Source organism: Corvus hawaiiensis, chromosome 6 (assembly GCF_020740725.1).
Source record: "Corvus hawaiiensis isolate bCorHaw1 chromosome 6, bCorHaw1.pri.cur, whole genome shotgun sequence".
Classification (NCBI taxonomy): Eukaryota; Metazoa; Chordata; class Aves; order Passeriformes; family Corvidae; genus Corvus; species Corvus hawaiiensis.
The window spans coordinates 61,909,511-61,928,571 of NC_063218.1; the positions used below are offsets into that span (position 1 = coordinate 61,909,511).

At 37.6% G+C, this 19,061-nt stretch overlaps 1 protein-coding gene across 3 annotated transcripts in view; it reads right to left on the reverse strand.

Moving 5' to 3' along the window:
- The window catches only part of NELL1 (neural EGFL like 1), a 293,487-nt gene that overhangs the window by 105,505 nt on the left and 168,921 nt on the right, over positions 1–19,061 (reverse strand). For all 3 annotated transcript variants that reach the window (XM_048307246.1, XM_048307245.1, XM_048307244.1), the window contains exon 14: positions 9,371–9,493. In XM_048307246.1, coding sequence (XP_048163203.1) covers positions 9,371–9,493 — 123 coding nt within the window. The remainder of the gene's footprint in view (positions 1–9,370; positions 9,494–19,061) is intronic.

Below are 19,061 nucleotides of genomic sequence, written 5' to 3' on the forward strand. Positions count from 1 at the left end.
TGATTTTGGAGTCCTTCTGTTTGATTCTTTAGGTATTTTAAAAATGGTTTTGATAGTTTCTGTGAAGCAATCACAGCCCAGTGGTTTAAGAACAGAATTATCAGACTGGGAACAGAGTCTGAATCCTGGTACCAATCATGGATATCACATTTGACAAATCACTCAATGGTTTTACTTTGATGTATTGTAGTAGGGGAAATTACTGGGAAGAGGAGGCTGAAAAGAGTTTCCTGGCTGGCATCTATTCAATTGCTATGACAAAGAATAGCCCCCCCAAAAAACCTTTGTACAAATAGAACACACACCAATGTTATCCTCACCCAAAAGAGACTGCTCTAATAGTAATTCTATCCAGAAGAACATAAAAGTCAATCAACTATGTTATTCCAGCATCCTCTCTCCAACTACAGACCAAAACAAACATCAAGGAGAAGAACAGGGCAAGGATCTGGTGCATAAAGATTACCCATCACCCTTCTCAAACCAAATATGGTACCCTCCCTATTTGGGCTGTTCTTCTGTCTAGCATCCTCGCCACCGTGTGACCAAGGACTCTCCAGATTAATTATGTGCTGCGTGAAAAGCCACTTTCTTCCGCGCTGGGGTGCCAACACAGTGTTACCAAAACTGTCGCCAAAACCAACAACTGCAAGGCCCCTCTTTTACATTTGAGCAAGATATTTATATTATGTTTTCAAAATTGTTTGGTTCTGTTCTATAAGGAATAGAAATAGTTTCACGTTATTTGGCATCTCCTTGCCTTTTATTGTACTTATTCCATAAACATGAATCCTGAAATGGTTGCACACTGTAACTGATTTCACAGAGAGGAAACTCTGCACTGCTATTGCTATTGTGCTCCGAGTGCTGCTCTGAGCCAAGCCCACGCTGCAATCGGCTTTGTGCAATGATATATTTGAAGATGCTCTTAATGAACTGATTTTTCTCAGCCACCATCAAAAATTAAGCACTTTGTTCCAAATAACTGCATGTCAAGCTCCCAGGGCAGGCCAGGAGAGTAACAGATCTAAAAAGGCAGGGTTTCACTCATAAGGATTGCAAGTTTAGGGCAGGCAGTACTGCTGACCAAACCACTGTCCATGGTGCCTATTGCTCTACCGTCAAAAAGGCAGTAAAGCACAGAGAATGAGTTCTTTCAATAAAGGACGTGTTTGAGGGCTAATGATTGATAATTTTAGTTTTCAATACTGCAGGAATAAAAAGGAAAGTATTAGCTAGTATAACACAAATGAAGCATTCCTGTAGCATTAGAGAGCTGACTTCAGAAGGTTCCAAATGGGGCTCCTCAATGTTTTGGTGACAGCAACCTGGGAGGAGATGTATCTGCTGCAAACAGGAGTTATTGACTAAGATGATCTCAAACACAATGTAGAAAATGAGTACAATGTATGGAGCAGAAATTAATTATAAGGTAACACCTTCACATTTTTTCTTTTATTAACTATGCTCTTAAAAGAGAAAGGAATGAATACTGAAATAGTCTCATGCTTCTACACAACCCAGTTTTACTGGCCAGGAGATTGTGGAAAACATATCTGTTAACTTGTCATCACCAGGCAATTCTTTTGTGCATGCTGCACAGGACCATGACCCCAGAGTGAACAGCTGACCTGAAAGCAATGACTGCAAATGAAAGAAACAGGAGACAACAAGCAACTGAGTCAACAACAGACTCTCCACTTCAGCATCTGAACCTAGGAACCCTCATAGGCACTCATGAGTAGGTCTGCTGAGCCCTTTGCACTTATTCATACAGGCAGAAAAACCTGTCAGATTAAGTTTCAAAATATTTCACATAACTACAGCTTTTCCTTCCTTTTATACAGGTACAGCAGTTCTCTGGACTGGACCACTTCTCCAGCAAGCACAAATCACTGCTACACTCCTTTTAAATTAGTTATAAATCTACAGTGGTGAGAAAATCTGTGACAGCAAAGAGATCAGGATCTGGATTCTGACAAGGTACATGAATCATGGGTTTTAAATGAGCTATTTCCATAACTGATGTGCATTCTATATCATCTTGAACAATTCAGGCACAGAACAGGATCCCATGACCAGGAAGCACTGGGCCCTTAGGCTGTAAAATTGGGCTGCACAGTGGTGGATGTGCAGAGCTTAGCTCTCAATACAATGTAGTGGCTTGAGAGGCACCCACCCACCAGAGCTGCTCTATCACTGCCCTCTGCACCTGGACAGGAGAGAGAAAATAGAACCAAGGGTTCATGGGTTGAGATAAGGACTGAGAGAGAGATCACTCACTGAATACCTTCATGGGTAAAACAGACTCAACCTGCAGATATTAACTGAATTTATTACCAACAAAATCAAAGGATAGTGAGAAATAAAACAAATCTTAATAAATCTTTCCCCCACCCCACACTCCTTCCCAGGCTTTATCTCCTCCTCCTCAGGAGCACAAACAGATGGAGTGTAGCCCCCCACTACCAAAGCCTGGCCACACAAACCCAACCCATACAAAAATAATTACATCTGAATTTCAACACCTCTAAATCTAGGCAATGATCTTTTAAGGGCAAGAAAAAGTTATTATAAATCATCTTAATTTCATAAAAATTATTTTAAATCATTACAGTACAAAACCAAACCAAGAACAGCACTAGAACTGAAGGAGTTTAAAAAGTACGTGGCAAATTCACAAGGGAGTTTATATAACTCAAAATCCAAACACAAACATAGAGATTACAATGACTGTACCACATTTGATAAATATCTAATAATGAACAAAAATACAAAGATTCTTATATTAAGATTTCAAATTTTCATTTTTATTAGTACAGTGGATTTGGGACTACAGAAAATTTAGTGGCTTCAACAATACTGTCTTGAGTCTGTGTCCAGCCATGCTAGTTTTAGAATGAAAAAAAAAAATTAAGAATTCTAACTGCATTGCTGTACAAATCTATACTGGTTTAAAATTATTAAATCAATTATATCTAGACTGCCTCACCCAAAAAGTGCGACTATCCCAGTGTCTTACACTTGGCATGGCATTTTCCACATGTGCCATGTGACACCAAAATGCACATGAATGCACTTGCCTGCTTTTGCAGTGATTTATTCATTATATATTAGCTGTGAAAAAATATACAAAGCTCAAGACTGTGAAGAATGAAGATGAAAAGTCTCAGCATGAAAGAATAAGTGAGCAAAACTCACTCATTCTTTCATGAGACTGGTGAATAGTACACCAAAACAGCAATTAAAGCCATGATAAGGCATATCAACCGTTCAAAGCCTTATAGCCACAAGAAATTCCAAGGCTATGGGAAAGTCATGTTTGTTTCTTTCCATCTTGGCCTACATATATTCATAACTCACTCCAATGCTTCCTAAAGGCTTTCAACTCCACTTCCAAAAGACACATATGCATGCAAAAAACATAAACCTAAGTGGCAGTTAGTTACCTTAGAGTGATCTGATATACTTTAATATCAAGATACCAGCATTTCTGACTATCTCCCATTGCTGACATTTAAAGTTAATCTACCTTAGCTTTGCTGATGTCAGTGTAAAAGGGACACAAAAAGCAGACTACTCAGTACAGAAATAACCAAAGAGAATTACTTTTTTTCTTCTTTAGCTCTTACTAAAAATACTCTTGAGTATTTTTTGTATCAGGAGAAATTCTGTAACACATAAAAATTTCTTTCTCTTTAATCATCTGTTTACTACACCACCACTACACTGCCTACACACTGGAAGATATACAACTTCTTTCAGGGACACATCTTTCAGATTATTAAATATATTTCCGACTAAGAAATATAAAAATGCCTGCTTTGAAACAAAGAAAACAGAAGTGCAAGACAGCTCTCAGAATGTCACTGGATAAAGCAACATGTCCATCCAATTATAATTTGTGATTAAAACAGTGTAAAAGAGGCCAGCTTACTGACTGACATCAAACAGAAGCAATTGTGAAGCCTGAGATGTACTCTTGTTGTCAGGAAACATTCTAGGTGTATTATGAATACAGACTCCCTATGATTATCCCTACTACCATACAAAAAATAAGAGTATCTGCTCCAAATCAAGTTGCTTTTTGTATAAGGGTCCAAATAATTTACTCCTGAAGTGACCAGTAAGTCCACCAGTAACAAGCCCACTCCTAAACACACATCCCGAAACAAAAAATACATAAGTGCAACTAAGAAAACAAACTTCCAGATTACACCAGAATTACTGGTGTAAGAGTCACTTAGAAATAACAGCTCTAGTCTTTAAGACTCCACTATATACTGAGTTGTAATCCCTTAAGAGTCTCCTGTGTAATGCTGCAGAAAAATGTAACACAGGAAAAATAATCATGGTCTCTACTCTGGCAGAAATAAGCCATCATACAGCCTAAATATTAATTAGAATAAACACTGTTTTGATTTTTATTTCACAATACCTGATGTTTTTCTGCCCAGGCATCAGTCATATTGCACACATTTGCTTTACGGTGTATGATTGTAACTAAATCCACCTCATTTAATCATTCCAATAAATCTACACCTCAGTAGAAACCACTAAATGAGATATTAATAGCACACTAAATATACCTGTTAGACAGATTATACATGTAAAATGTGGAAGTACAGTGAACAGTATTTGCACTTAATTGCTAGACTTCTGTTCATTCTCCATGACAAAGCTACATGAGAAAGATTAGCAAACACACCTCGTCCATGTTTCTGAAGAATTGCTCTTGTTTAGCATCTGAATATGTTCAAGGCCACTTCTATCTTTCTGATAGCATATAAGGATGTCTGTGGGCAGAATTTATGCTTTAAAACAAACATTTGGAACAAAATACCAAGAGTTAGGACAAGGCTTGTATACTACATCTAAATTTCCTTGTACAAAAGAAAACAACTAACTGCAACAAAACCTGGATGGCAACTTGTACATTGTTCCTGGTAAAATATGATGGGTGGGGGCTTACTTAAGGCATTTAATCCCAAATGCTATCACTCATTTTAAGAAAGTTTATGATGTTTCAATCTGCCTTGGTTCTTTCCTTTGGCTTCAGTCTGTGGTACAGGGCACAAGCTCTATAATAAACTCTGCTAAGCTGTAGGACTGTACATCCTACAGCAAGTGTTCTCTGCCTTCCCTCTCACTGAGGCAGAGGAGACTGTGGGGCACAAAGTCTTTTATGTTTTAAACAAATGGCACGTATTACTTCAGCATGTCACTTCCACAGCATGTGGTGTAAGGCTGCCAAGCAAAATTGGAACTAGAACTTACCAAGACAAAAAGCAGAGAAAGGCATTTTCCCCCGATACATTTTCCAGCCTCCCAGATTCAAGCCCTGTCAAGATTACACACAGAAACACTGGAACAGAACACAGACCAAGAGCCTCTAAGGTCTGAAAATGGTATTTATCTCTGTATCTGCTATCCCTGGTTCTTCAGCTGAAGCTATGACAGTGAGTTTTATTCATGTTATAGACGACAGTGTTTTATGTTCACACACACAGTCCTGTCTATGGTTACTCTTAAACCTGGTTGTCCTAGGAAACTGAAACTGTCCCAGGAAACTGAAACTGCTTTCATCTAACTACTGCCACTAAACACTGACTTCCCACAAGGTCCACCCTGACAGGCACACTTCAAAGTACCATGCTGTACCAAGTAGCCACCACTTGCCCACCACAACTTTTTTTAACTACAGCACTCAGTTGCTAAACCAATTTTTACCACCTTTCCCTTCTACTTGAAGTGCAGCCTTAGCACTGCACGACTACATCCTATCATGAAGTTTTGTGAAATTGCTCCAATTGTCCTTATTCTACCCTCACTTATGATTTCTATAATTAACTTAGAGAATTCAAGTAAAAGGGCATGACATGTCTTCTAGTATCCACCTACAACATTTTCTGTGTCCCAAATCACTCTTACCTCTTTCTATTTTTTCAGAAGTTTACTTCATAGAAAAGAGCAATTTAACAATTCTGTAGGTTCAGAATCTCTCTCTATACAAGTAGTTATACCTCTGTCCTTTGCTTTTGATGCTGTCATTTCTTCCAGAATGGATCTCTCTGGTTTACTTATCATTTTCTGAAGAAATCCTAAGATATAATCTACCTGATTCTGAGTCCATTGTTCTGTCCAGCTTACTGATGGCAATGGCACAGTGTTGTCCTGCCTTACCACTTCAGCTCACCTCAGCTTCATTCTGCTCTCATCTAGTACCCCAATTTAAGTGTCTGCCTGAGATGCTAAAGTTCGCTTCTTCCAGGGAAACTGAGAGTATCCACAGGAAATCTTATTTGTCTCTAGTTTATTGTCTCACTGTCTATATACATATATATATATATAAAACCATGTGTTTGTAAAGTTTCTGTTGCATTCATCTCCACTTCTCTTTCTATTTTTGTGCTACCTAAACTATGGCAGTATCTCTTTTAATGCTAAAGTGCCTTCAAGTCTTGGTCTGTGCCCTTTCTTCACCACCCTCCTCTGTGACAGTGTCCACATTTTTGACACAATCTGGTCTCTACATAGCCCAGTGTACTACATTTACAATAATGCAATTCTTTATGCACATGAGTTTTTGCTACTCAAGATGTGTGACAGTCTGATTATACGGGGTTTTAAAAAAAATATTCTATTTCCTCTTCATTATTTGGGTTTTGTTTGGTTTTTTTTCCCCTAAATCCCCAGCAATCATTATATTCATGTCCATATTATTTCTGTTCCTTTTTATTTCTCTGTGCTTTTCACAAAAATTGCAAACAACACAAATTCCTGCCAGAGTAATGGAGTTATATTTGCCAGTAGTCCACAATACAATTTAATTCAACTACATAGGTTTTCTCTTCTAAAACAAAAAAAACCAGTATCCTGGTTTTTTTATAAAGACTATCAATGTGTTATTCACTAAAGCCAAAGAGGATCATTACTGTGATTTTATTTTTTGTAACACTGCTAAAATAGATTGTTGAAATGGACTGTAGAATCATGCACAAAGCCAGTCCTTTTATCTCATCGTAAAATCATCATTTTTCTGTTTATGGTTTTGCTGAACAATATTAGTAAGATTTCCTACTGAACCACAGAGATGTATTATTTCAAAAGTAGTTGGAACCACTGTTTTGTGTGTGTACACATCTATAACATGTAAACATTTATAAAGAGCTTGCAGATGTCTCAAGGAGAATAGAAACATTTATCTTATCTTCAGATGGTATTACAGCAAACATATCACCTTGACTTTTATCTATGTTTTTCCAATCTGTATTGCCTGAAGATAAAGTCCTAAAATACTACAAGCCAACAGCAGTTTGTAGTTGTCCTGACATGCTCACACCTCTTTCCTTGTGCCAGGCCCAGCATCTGTGCAAGAAAACTGTGTGGCAGGTAACTGATGACCGATCACTGTTAAACTTGGCAAAAAAACAGGCAGAAGTGATGTTTCTGCTATCATGGGCAAAATGGGAACATTTCTTCAATTATCATCCAAACTTGTGAAAACCTCGAGTAACCACAGAACCACAGGCTCAGAAAATCAAACCAGTACTGTGTTAAACAGTTATAAAACACAGTATTGTGGTTTATAATTTACTGAAATGAAGATGATTCTAACAGTAGCTCGTTAGCAGTAATGACTACTCCATGCAGTGCTGGATTATTCTTGTCCTTAATGACTTCAATAATTATTAGACTGCAAACCCCTTTCTATAATCTCCAGATGTCTTTCCAGTTGATGCTTCCCAGTCAGAATATAAGAACACATTTCCCTATATTTTCATGCATATCTATTCTCAAAAAGGCAACTACAACTACACTTGCATCTACAATTCAAGGTATACTAAAAATATACACAATATGCAACATTTCTATATATAAAAACATATACTCTAGTAGCTCAGGTTTCAACAGAACGTTGAGAGTAAAAACATTATTGCATTTCTCTAGTGCAATTTCATTACTACAAGATTACTAGGTTAATAAATATGCAGTAGGAGTTTCACTTTGAGTTTTTGGCACATTAACGGTATGCAAATGAAGAAAACCAGTGTGAAAACATCGATTTTATTAACTAATCCAAACATCCCAGTTTCAAAGAAATATAATTAATATAATTAATATAATAATAATAATAAAAAGAAAATACTACAGTCAGGCTGTTCAGTACTCGGACTTCTCTGAAACTCAAGTTGCCTGTGCTGTAATTCATATTTACTGTAATCAAAGACTGAAAATACACTGCAGTGAGTTTCTCCCTGGTATTGCCTGTTGATCTTCAGTATAGACAGGCCAAGGTTTAACTTGCCCAACACTTTCAGTACATTTTTCTATGCTTTCTTCAGTCTTTACAAACCATTTTAGTTTTAAGTGCAGGGATGCTCTGGCATAGGTGGAAAGTACCCAGAGAAAGTCATCTCAAAACCAATCTGATGGCGGCTAATTCAGCAGCTGACAGGACAATCTTGGTGAAGTTCTTCAGCTTGAAACAGGAATGACATCAAAGCTCATTGTCCTTTAAGGAACAGTTTGGCCAATTTACAACACTCTGAAAAATTAATATCCAGCCTGCTGTGCCCCAAATTGTACAGAATGTTTTATCCAGTACATTCCTCAGTTTCAATTGTTGTCATTGCAAAAAACCCCCTAAAATTTAGTTTTCTATTGCTGTAATCCTGTTTGCAAAGTATGAAAACTCAGACAAGACAAAAAATAGCTGTTTATGAGACAAATATAATTCATAAATGCATGAGTTACAACTCAATAGGACTTCAAGACAGAGCCCTCACTAATCCAACCCTCCTTTGTCCTTACAGGAGATATTTGCTTCTCTTTCTCTACCAAAAAAAAATGGCATGCCATAAATGAATACTTCACAGAAAGCATGGCTAGCTATCATTATTTCTTGTTTACATAACAGAGAAATCTTCAAAATACACATTTAAAGATTTATATGTTAAAAAAAATCATGATTCTGATGCAAGTAGTCAAATAACAACCACATGATGCTAGCATAAAAGACAATTATCCTAATTTAAAATGCATCTCATTAAAACTTAAAAGCCAAAGGTGACAGTACATACCATCCACAGTTTATAAAACATGAACACCACTCAAAAGCTGAATTATACTAGCTCAAATGACAGTATTCAGTGCAGCAAATGAAAGTTTTCCTTGCATTCAAAAAATAATTCCTTCTTCCTAAGAAGTTATGCACAAATCAATTCCCATCATGTCCATTTGCCAGAAGATGTCTTAAAGCAAATCACTGCAAAATCCAGCCATCATAAGTTACCAGAATGTAGGTGACTGTCAGCAAATATTAATAAAGCCTGACACGTTTATGGTGTCTCTACAATAGCAGACTTACCTCGGCAGATGGTCCCGTTGCCCACGTACCCAGGTTTGCAGGTGCAGCTGTGTCCCCTGATAGTGTTAGTGCAGATTGCATTCTCATCACAGTTATGCTGCCCACTGCCACACTCATCATGCTCTACGTGGGGGGGAGGAAAAAGGAAAAAAAAATTTACAATATGCAGTGAGCTTTTCAGTGAGCTGATGTGGCATTTGAAAACCAAGTGGGATAACCAGGATGCTGCAATGGTTGAGTGCTGGGGGTGTGGCATGGGACTCAGCTATGGGCTTGCTTCAGTTCAGAAACCCATATGCGCATGGCAACAGTAAATTCTTTAGGTTTAAAAACAGAGAAAAAAGAATTGGTGAGGAGGCGAAGTATGTCTGTGACAAAAAGCTATGAAGAAGTTTATCAGGGAAAAATATCTGCTGTGAAGATTAACCTTTACATCACTGTCCATCACCAACAGTAATAATCATAAATACAAGCTAAGTAACACAAGAGGGGCCTTACCAGCCCGCCCTTTAACTACACAGTTCAATTGTCACAACTGCTTGCTCTAACTCATGTTGAACTGACTCTTTCTCTAATAGGACGTAGTAGCATTTCACATTTTTAGAGCACTAACCATACCATCAAGCCCCAAAGAGGCCCCCAGACAAACAGGCCGTATTTTGCTTTCATCCAGCAACTCTTAACTGTTGCCCCTAGCCAAATTTGCCACAGCTCCTGCACTTCACTCTCCTGCTACCTTTTTGTTCTTGTAAAGCATGAGTTAGAGGTGACGAGCGACCTGACCCCAAAGCTTTTCGCTTCTTCCGGCAATTACAAGGAGCTTCCCTCATACAGTAGGATTGCAAAAAGAAAGCCTGAATTTTACACTTTTGCACTGGTGCCTTTAAAATTTTCTTCAGTGGAATCAAAAGGATGCAATGAATTTTCTTAAAATCACACAACAGATAACAGACATAATAAAAAATCAGAATCTGGAACCCTTCTTTGTAGACTTCCTTTATGCAACTGCAATCATCAGGCTGATATCCATATGCTGAGAGGTAAAAGCTATGCTTTCCTGGAATTAGGATTTGCTTAAGCTTTTCACCAGTGCATCAGGGTGTTCAAAGGACTACAGACTAAGTCTAGCCTTCTATAGATCACAGAGAGGCAGTGCCTCTAAAACGCGAGCAAAATAGTCATTTTTGCAGACTAAACTAAGCCCTTTGGAAGAGTCGCTCCACAGAGAACAGCAGCATCACAGGCTTTGACAGGCTACAATTAACCTCTGCAATGCTCTCACTCTGCCACAGTATAGAACAACAGCCAATTTCAAGATAACTCAAGACACATGTAAGATGTGAATGGTGAATTCTAAGGAATCCACTAAACCAAATATTTCTGGAACACTGTTGATAACTATTTGCAGAACATATATCCAACATGTTTTTCCATTTTTCAAATACAGTTGACAGCAAAATTATGTGGATTGCAACTATTTTCTCTTAAATAGCATCAAAGCAATATATCAGCCTCTCACTCTTTGCTTTTAGCAAGAAACTCACACACACTCTCATAGGTGCCTGGCTTCAGCTGATAAACTCAGGCTTGCATTTATACTTGTTAGTTTATGTTGGTCCCTAGCTCTGCTTAGTAATTCACTTCAGCTTCTTGCCAATTTTCAGAGGCCTTAAATATTCAGGATGCCAGGGTTCTTGAAGGGCTGCCGGTTCTCTCCTTTGTCTTTAAAGAAACTGTACCACAGGCTGACTCTTTGCTGCTTTGGTCTCAGGGTGCTGGGTCAGACACAGAAAGTATCAAGCTACCCTCCAAGGAAGCATTTTACAGCAGCTGAAGCTGAACTATGCTTTCTTTTAAAAGAGACACCCTCTCCATAATCTCTCCCTTCTCTTCCTACTTTTAATTGTCATTAGCTTTCCTGTGTTAGTATTCAAACTATAATGAGAACGCCTTTGTGATAGGCTCATGTGTGTACACAAGAACGTTCCTACTCAAACAATTGCCAAAATTTGTCTATTACCTTCTCAGCACTTCAAGTATAAATAGATTTCCCAGTGGTACCAGACGTGTTTTGCCAAAATACACAAGAGAGGCTAGTCTGCTGTGTTGTTCTAGGACTGTGACAATGTAAATCACTATTTACCATTTCTGCAAATTTACAGATGCTGAAAATATCAAAAGATTTAGCACTGACAGAGCAGCTATCCCACAGTAATACTTTGTTTAACAGAGGTCAGTTTTTTCAAAGCTGATATAATTTAAAGAGTCAGCAACAAATCTGAAATGGGAACTTGCCCTTCATGAGACATCCTGAAGCTGCTGACAGAAGGAGGACTAAGGGAACCTCATCTGCATGAGGAATCCCAAGATTTCTTAGCAGCAATATGGCTGCAATGATGGGAACTTTAAATGAAGTTTTCCCTGGTGTAGGGATGTCTACAGCTGATGTTGCTACAGGCCTAATAAGAATGAGAAAGCATTGATTTCCTGCCAAGGTACAAAACTCTTTTCATCCAGATGAAAAATCCTTTAGAATCTGTCAGTAGTAAGTAGTAAGTAGTGGGTTTTCTGTGCCCTCACAGGAGCTCATCCTTTGGAACACTTGTGTGTTCACAATGGGAAGTGAGCATGGAAAGTGGGCTCCTGCTCTGTTTAAACTCAAAGGAGATTGTGATTAATTTGCAAAGAACATTGCTTTCTTACACACATTGCTTTCCAAAAATCCCCATTCAAGCACATCAGACAGAGCTTGCTTTTGCTTTAATGTTATGGCAAATACTGACTAGACAGCAAACAAAACTGGCAGAGAAGGACCCTGCACAGCAAGTGAAAGGAGTCACAAACAGCATCATTCCAAAACACCAAAGAGGGCAGAGCCAAGACAAAAAGCCCAAAGTTGTCTTATTTTGACCATTTCCCTTGTAGCTGGAAATGAGAAGCACAAGAAAGGGACTCTGACAAAGAAAACAAAAGTAACTTTTAGTTTTTTATACACACATACATGTACATGTAAACAAATAAGCTGGCATGCTCAGGAATGAAACTGTCATCATTAAGTCCCACTGAAGTCACCCATCTCTCTGACTTCTATTTGCTATATAATATACACAAAATGAGCTCATGATCAAAGATGGAAAGAACTAGCAGGCTTACTGAGAAGGACAGAATTCCTTGACCCAACTCTCATTCACCTGGATTATTAATGTCTGTTTCATGAACAGGTACCATTGCTGATTAATAGCTACAAGAGCAGCACCATTCTTTTCTTACATGCAAGTTAATTTGTTTCGGGAATCTCTGTGAACTGTCTTCCACATTTCTGTTACTCAAAACTTCATGGTTTATGGTAAAGCCACCAAAGATCAGTTAGTTTACTGAGCCTTTCTTTCCCCCTCTACAAAACAAGGACATTACAAAATTCTGCTTTTTCCCTAGCATTTTTCATTCTTCTGAACTCCTCAATTACTGAAGATTTTACAGAAAATTAAAGGATTTCAATCTTCTATTGCAAAAAAACCAGAAGAATCAAATGTCCACTGCTCATTTCCTTTCTACTTTATTTCTCCTTCCTGTAAGCAGAGTTGAGGGGTGGAAGGACGCATCATCTCTGATGCTTCAGCTCTCCTGGCCCTGTTTCCTAGCCACCAAGCTACTGCTAAGGCCAGCAAAATACACATTTAAACTTAATGTTTTATTTCTGGACAAAAACTGCCTAAAATCTCCAAAAGCTTTCATGAACTTTTCCAAAATGTTAGAGGGGATCTTCTGAGAATTTTCTGAGTTTACACCCAGGTCAGGCCACCTTGTGAAGAAATTACTATGAAGTTTATTCTTTCTTCAGCCTTCACCTGAGAATGGCCATCTGCCTCCAAAATCACTTGTAAGGAATTAATCATCCTTTTACAAAAACACATCTCCATCACCTGTGTTGTATGATTCTATACATCGCCTTAGAAGTCCACACTAACAGCATCACACGTCTAATGTTTGTGTGGGTAGTTTTGTCTAATGTGTGTGGGTAGTTTTGTCTAATGTGTGTGGGTAGTTTTATACCAGCACATGCACAGTTAAAACGAGTATTATAGTTACCCCTACTTTGTTCAGAAGCAGCCTAATCAAAGTTTATTTTGACAGTGACAGAGTTCATCTCAATACCAAGAGAGGTAACAATCACATAAAAAGCAAAGTTAATTCACCACAAAATAGTTTCAGGTAGATGGTTAGTTGCACATCCTATTATAAGAAGCCCCAACGCATCCTACAGACAGCAGAAACACACCTTGCACCAAAACACAGACTGCTCTGTAAGCATGCTGATACCAGAGCACACACAGCAGCTCCCCAGTGACAGTGGGAAAACATTTCCCATGGAAGACACGAGGACATGGAATGAATAAGAAATTGCTGAAGTAAGCACAATGGCCCAGCTGCCAAGACAGCTGTGACCACTGTGTGTCCCCTGTGCTTGAGGAGATGGACCCCAACCAAGCCAAGAGCCCAGCACACCAACATCTACTATGTAAAAACAACAAATGAGTAACACCTGAGGCCAAAGGAGAGCAGGAACACAAGTGCCAGAGAAGACTTGCTGAGAAAGGCCAAGGGTCTCTAATAGCTGTGTTAGCTACACCTTCAGCAGCAGCAGAGCATCCAATCACACCACGTTTCAATTGCGAAACCACTTGTTTAAATTTTAACTAAACTTTTAGCTGTCTTCAAAACACATCTATTTAAGGCTAAGGAAGTTAACCCAGACCAGGCTGTAGCAGCTCCTGCACACCTCAAATGAGTAATAATTCCAACTGCTGATGGCTGATCACTTCAGTGTGAAGTATAAACTGGAATATTCAAACTAGGACAAAAAAAGTCAGCAACCTTCATGTACGCATATTTCTGTCAAATCCTTCTTACTCTCCACTTTTTTAATCTCTGTGAAGGAATCACAACAATACTTTTGTTTTATGGTACTTAAAAAATACCTTCTGTTCTGGGCTAAACTGAACTGGAGAATGCAGGAGGAAAAGCACTAGGGGCAGAAGGAAAGGTGCCAGACAAAGATTAATTGCCTGCCTGAGGTAATACATGCTGCATAAAACCACCCACATGACACTGCAAAACTGTTTGTAAAAACAACCACAAAAAAATAATTCAGACCACATGTAAGGTACAAAAAAGGATTTGTCATGTATTTATAAAAGCAAATGCACACATATCTAAACATATACATAAACAATTACACGTAAATGCAAATTTTCTCCCTTCATATGTACATGAAATGCAGTGCTTGTGAAAGATTCTAGGCAGCTCTGACAGTATCAGAAGTGTCAGTCAAAAAATAACATAGCTCTGTACTCTTGGAGTTCTGGGTACTATAAATACCCATATTCTCACTAAAGAGATCTTTTCAAAAAAATAATTTTCTATTCATTATCTAAGAGGAATATGACCTTTGCTTATATTTTGTTTGTGTATTTTTAAAATGCATTTTCCAGAAGTACCATGGAATTTATAGGATGCCTCTACTTTCCCATGTTGAAAGAGACAACACTGTTACACTTAGTAGATTTGTATGGGCTATAACAGCAAGACCTACACAACTTTAGCTTTCTCTTTTTTTTTTTTTGTCTGTGCATGCTTGGAATAACTCTAGAATTTGTATTGTTTGTGCTTTGTCTAAAATATTCAACTGAAACTTAGAACCCTACGTTGAAAATATATAGCAAAAAATAAATAGTGAAGCTAAGAACCTTTTAATCAAGAGTCTAAAAATCAGGATAGCTCTCTTTTGTGCAGGGCAGGCAGCAACAGATTTCAAGCCTATAATTTCTAAACAGAAACACTTAACACAGGATTTATTTTTAAGCAAGAATGCCGAAATGTTTATCTTCATTTTCTTTAAATAGAGATGCTCTTCAAAAAAAGACAGACACTGGGATGGAATTACAGGAGACATTCCATTGAAGGGTCTTTCACTATAGCTACTTTCACTTCTTATTACAAGAAAAGGCCCCACTTTAAACTTGCTTACAAGATAGAAACAATTCTTTTACTGTAAGGATTCTCTTTCATTACTTCCTCAAAGCCTTCATACTTCAATAATAAAACATTCATCTTTGGAATACACTGTGCAAAGATTCTGACTATCCATTTATTAATATTTTTGTAACACTGAAAAGAAACCTAAGCTGTTCTCTAAACTGTTGAGATAACAGTCAGCTTGTGGGGTGCAGAACCACAAATGCAGCAAACATTTCTACACACCAAGAGACTTAGAGAGACAACTCACAGAACAGCAAGGTCATCAGATGCTACCATTTTTTATTAATACAGATACCATTTGTATAGAATACATGGCCTCATGTAAAATTAATTATCTGGCAACCAGAAAGCAATGGTCTTTGAAAACACAGAAAGGAGAAAGCCAGCTCTCTAAAAAAAGGTGCAACTCTTTGTTGCACGTTATTAGGATTCAGATGTCTATGTAATAATTAAGACTTTAAAAATGATAGATTAAAAAAATTGAATTTAGGCAGAATTGTGGACTTAGTGGAATCAGGATTTCAGCTGATAAGAAGTTGTGATGAAACAAAAGGGATGGGTTTTAAACAGACTGAATAAAAGGAAGCTTTATTCTGAACACACAGGAAGAATCTCCCACAGAAAACCAGGTCAATTAGAAACAAGATACATACATCAAACAAGATATTACACTGCAGATAGATGGTAAACTGGTGAATGATAATAGCTAATTGTGAATCCAGAAAACTCTGGGTAAAAAAACCAAAATCAAACTGTGTTTTTCTACTCATGACAATCAAACTAACAAAGCTAATTTTATCTATGCCCATTCCAAACTTCAGCATCCAAGTTCACCCTACCCATTTTCCACAAGGAAACAGGAAGAAGGAACAGGGTGCAGAACAGAAAAGCCCCACTGTTTCCTGCTGCAACTTTATCCTTATGAGCACCTAAATATGCAAAATGCTGGCAGAAGTATCCCATTTGCCATTCTTTTAATAAGAAACTAAAATGCTTTTGTAATTTATGACACAACAAACAGCTTCTGGTGTTAAACACGAAATTATTTACACTACATTCTAAAAGAGTAGACACATGCTACTCTTGGGTAATTAGGACGAAATAGTGGGATTTAATTTGAATATAAAATTCCAAATCTGCCTGCAGTTGCCTCATGGAATCAAACAACCTTCTACAACCTGAAGGAGTTCTGCTCTACCACGTCCCCTCTTGCACTGAAGTACTCCATGTGATCCCCTCAGTTTGTGAGATGGGCAGACCAGAAGCACACACAGGACTGAAGATGCCAGAACATCATGAATTTATACAATAGCATAATAATATTTATCATCTTGTTCTCAGTGCCTTTCCCAAAGGATCTCACTATTCTGCTCAGCTTTGACCACAGCTGAGCAGTGAGGTGACATTTTCAGTATGTCTTCTCTGAAAGGTAATAGCTAATTTAGAGCATTTGTATATGTACCTATCTTTGTTCCCCCCCCAAGGTAAAGGTACTTTATACTCTGAGCCTCTATTCTGCCTCACTACTTCATAAAAACAACTGCCAGAAGTACCCATTCGAATTTCCATGAGATGAGTTCACTGAGCAGTGAAGAAATTCTAAATTTTTGTAATAAAAAAGTTTATTTTTTACTAAATCAAGATGAGTAATAGGTAGTCTTGCTGACAATAACATTGCATTTGTTTTCTGCAAGAGGAGAAGAAAAAAGAAAAGATCTCTTGCTAGCACACTATAAAATATTTGCACATATACCTTAAATGCCTATATAACATTTGGAAGGAAGTGGGAAGAGAGGCATTTGGTTTTATTGTTTTCTGAACACAATCATAAAAAAGAAAACAAGAAATCAAAGTGAGAAGTCGAAAATCTGAAGAAGTGAAATCTTGAAAAACTGTGGTTTAGATTTAGACACGTTTCACCCTGATCAGAAGCTCACCAGGATTAAAGAAAAACAGCATTGAACGAACTAGATCAATGTCTGAAAATTCAAGAATCACTGGAAGTGTAGACGGTTGTTTTATCTTTACACTTAAATATTATTTCCCTAGTCTCTTAAAGGTCATTTAAATTGAGGAGACATGTCAAATTAGTAAATAATATTAAAATTATCAAAACCAGCTAAAAGATTATTAATGTGAAGAGTCACAGTATAAAGCGTAGTCTTTTACATTGAATTTTCATGCCCTATATAATAGTGAAATATTAGTGATATTGACATACACAGAAATTTCAAAACAGATCCTTATCAGAGGCTGATAATAAAATGGCAGTCCACATGACATTCTCAGCTGGATACTCTACTGCAGTTTTGTGGACTTATTTCTGAAAGCCAGGTTATTCACGTCATTAGCAATGTGTATCTTTAATTCTCAAACTCGCCAGCAAACTTTGAGCACAACTGTGGAGACAGGCATTGAACTCAATCAAACAGGATCTACACAAAATACTCATTACAAGAGTTTGAAGATTTGCATATTGCATATTTAGAGATGCAAACAAAAGATTTCATAAGGAAGAAACCATACTTCATTGTCAAAAAAAATCTTGTGTTATCTTTATAATGGCAAAGTCCCATCATTAAAGGAATGAGCTCTTCTCCAAGAACAGTTTTTCACTGTGCAAAGAGCTGGCATATGCAACCACTCAAGAGTCTTCAGGAGCGAGGCTGAATTCCACAAACACCAGATGATTTTTCAGAACTAGAATTTAGTAAGGATCACACATTGACTACCTTACAGACCCTGAGTAATCCCTAAATTAAATGGTAATAGAGTGCATAGGAGCTTCATTTCTGGTCCTACAGCTCAGAATTAATCGCTCAAATTCTTGCACAAAGTGAAGGAAGTATACAACCTATTGCTCCAATATAAACCCATTTTTAAGACAAAGCCTCAGAGGAACAGGAAATTATTCATAAAATCAACAAAAATGTAATACTGTACACAAGGGAAGTGTGTTGAAAAGCAAACAGTTATAACCCTATCTGCAAGAACAAAAACATGGTAAATTTTTTTCTCCTTACCAGATTTATATACTAGAATAACCAGTTTCTGCACTGTCATTTCTAGAGATACGCAGTAACCTAGTCTGCATGTCAGTCTCTTATTCACTTATTGATTTGCTTAAGGACTCCCAAAGAAATTTCAGATTTCATGAAAGACACAGTATGACCTTGAGGTGCAAGGGTCAGTCAGAGCACAGGTCCATTGTGCTGGGATTCTGTTCTGAGCTCTCCCTCATACACAGTACTTCGCACAAGTCATCATGCCTGCATTATAACGCAGAACAATGGTTTTTAATTGGAACATGCTAAGCAGTATGATCATCTTGATTATTACTATGGGATGTTAAACTTCCAAAACTTGCTTTTTCATAAACTAGTTAAGCATCAAGGCACTGGACTTTTATGAGGCACCTTGATTGCATATATTGATTTGTGTATTTATAAAGCACTAGTTATTCCAAATTTCTCTATGTAGTTATTGCTTTTCTTGACATAGTTACAAAGTAGGTAATTTCATACAGAAAGCAAATAAAGCCTTGAATTACATGTGATGTACCAAGCTGAAAGAAAGCAGCTATGCAGTTCCAACTAGACTGCAGCATGGCATTAATATTGATAGAGACAAGAACAACACACCAGTTCTATGA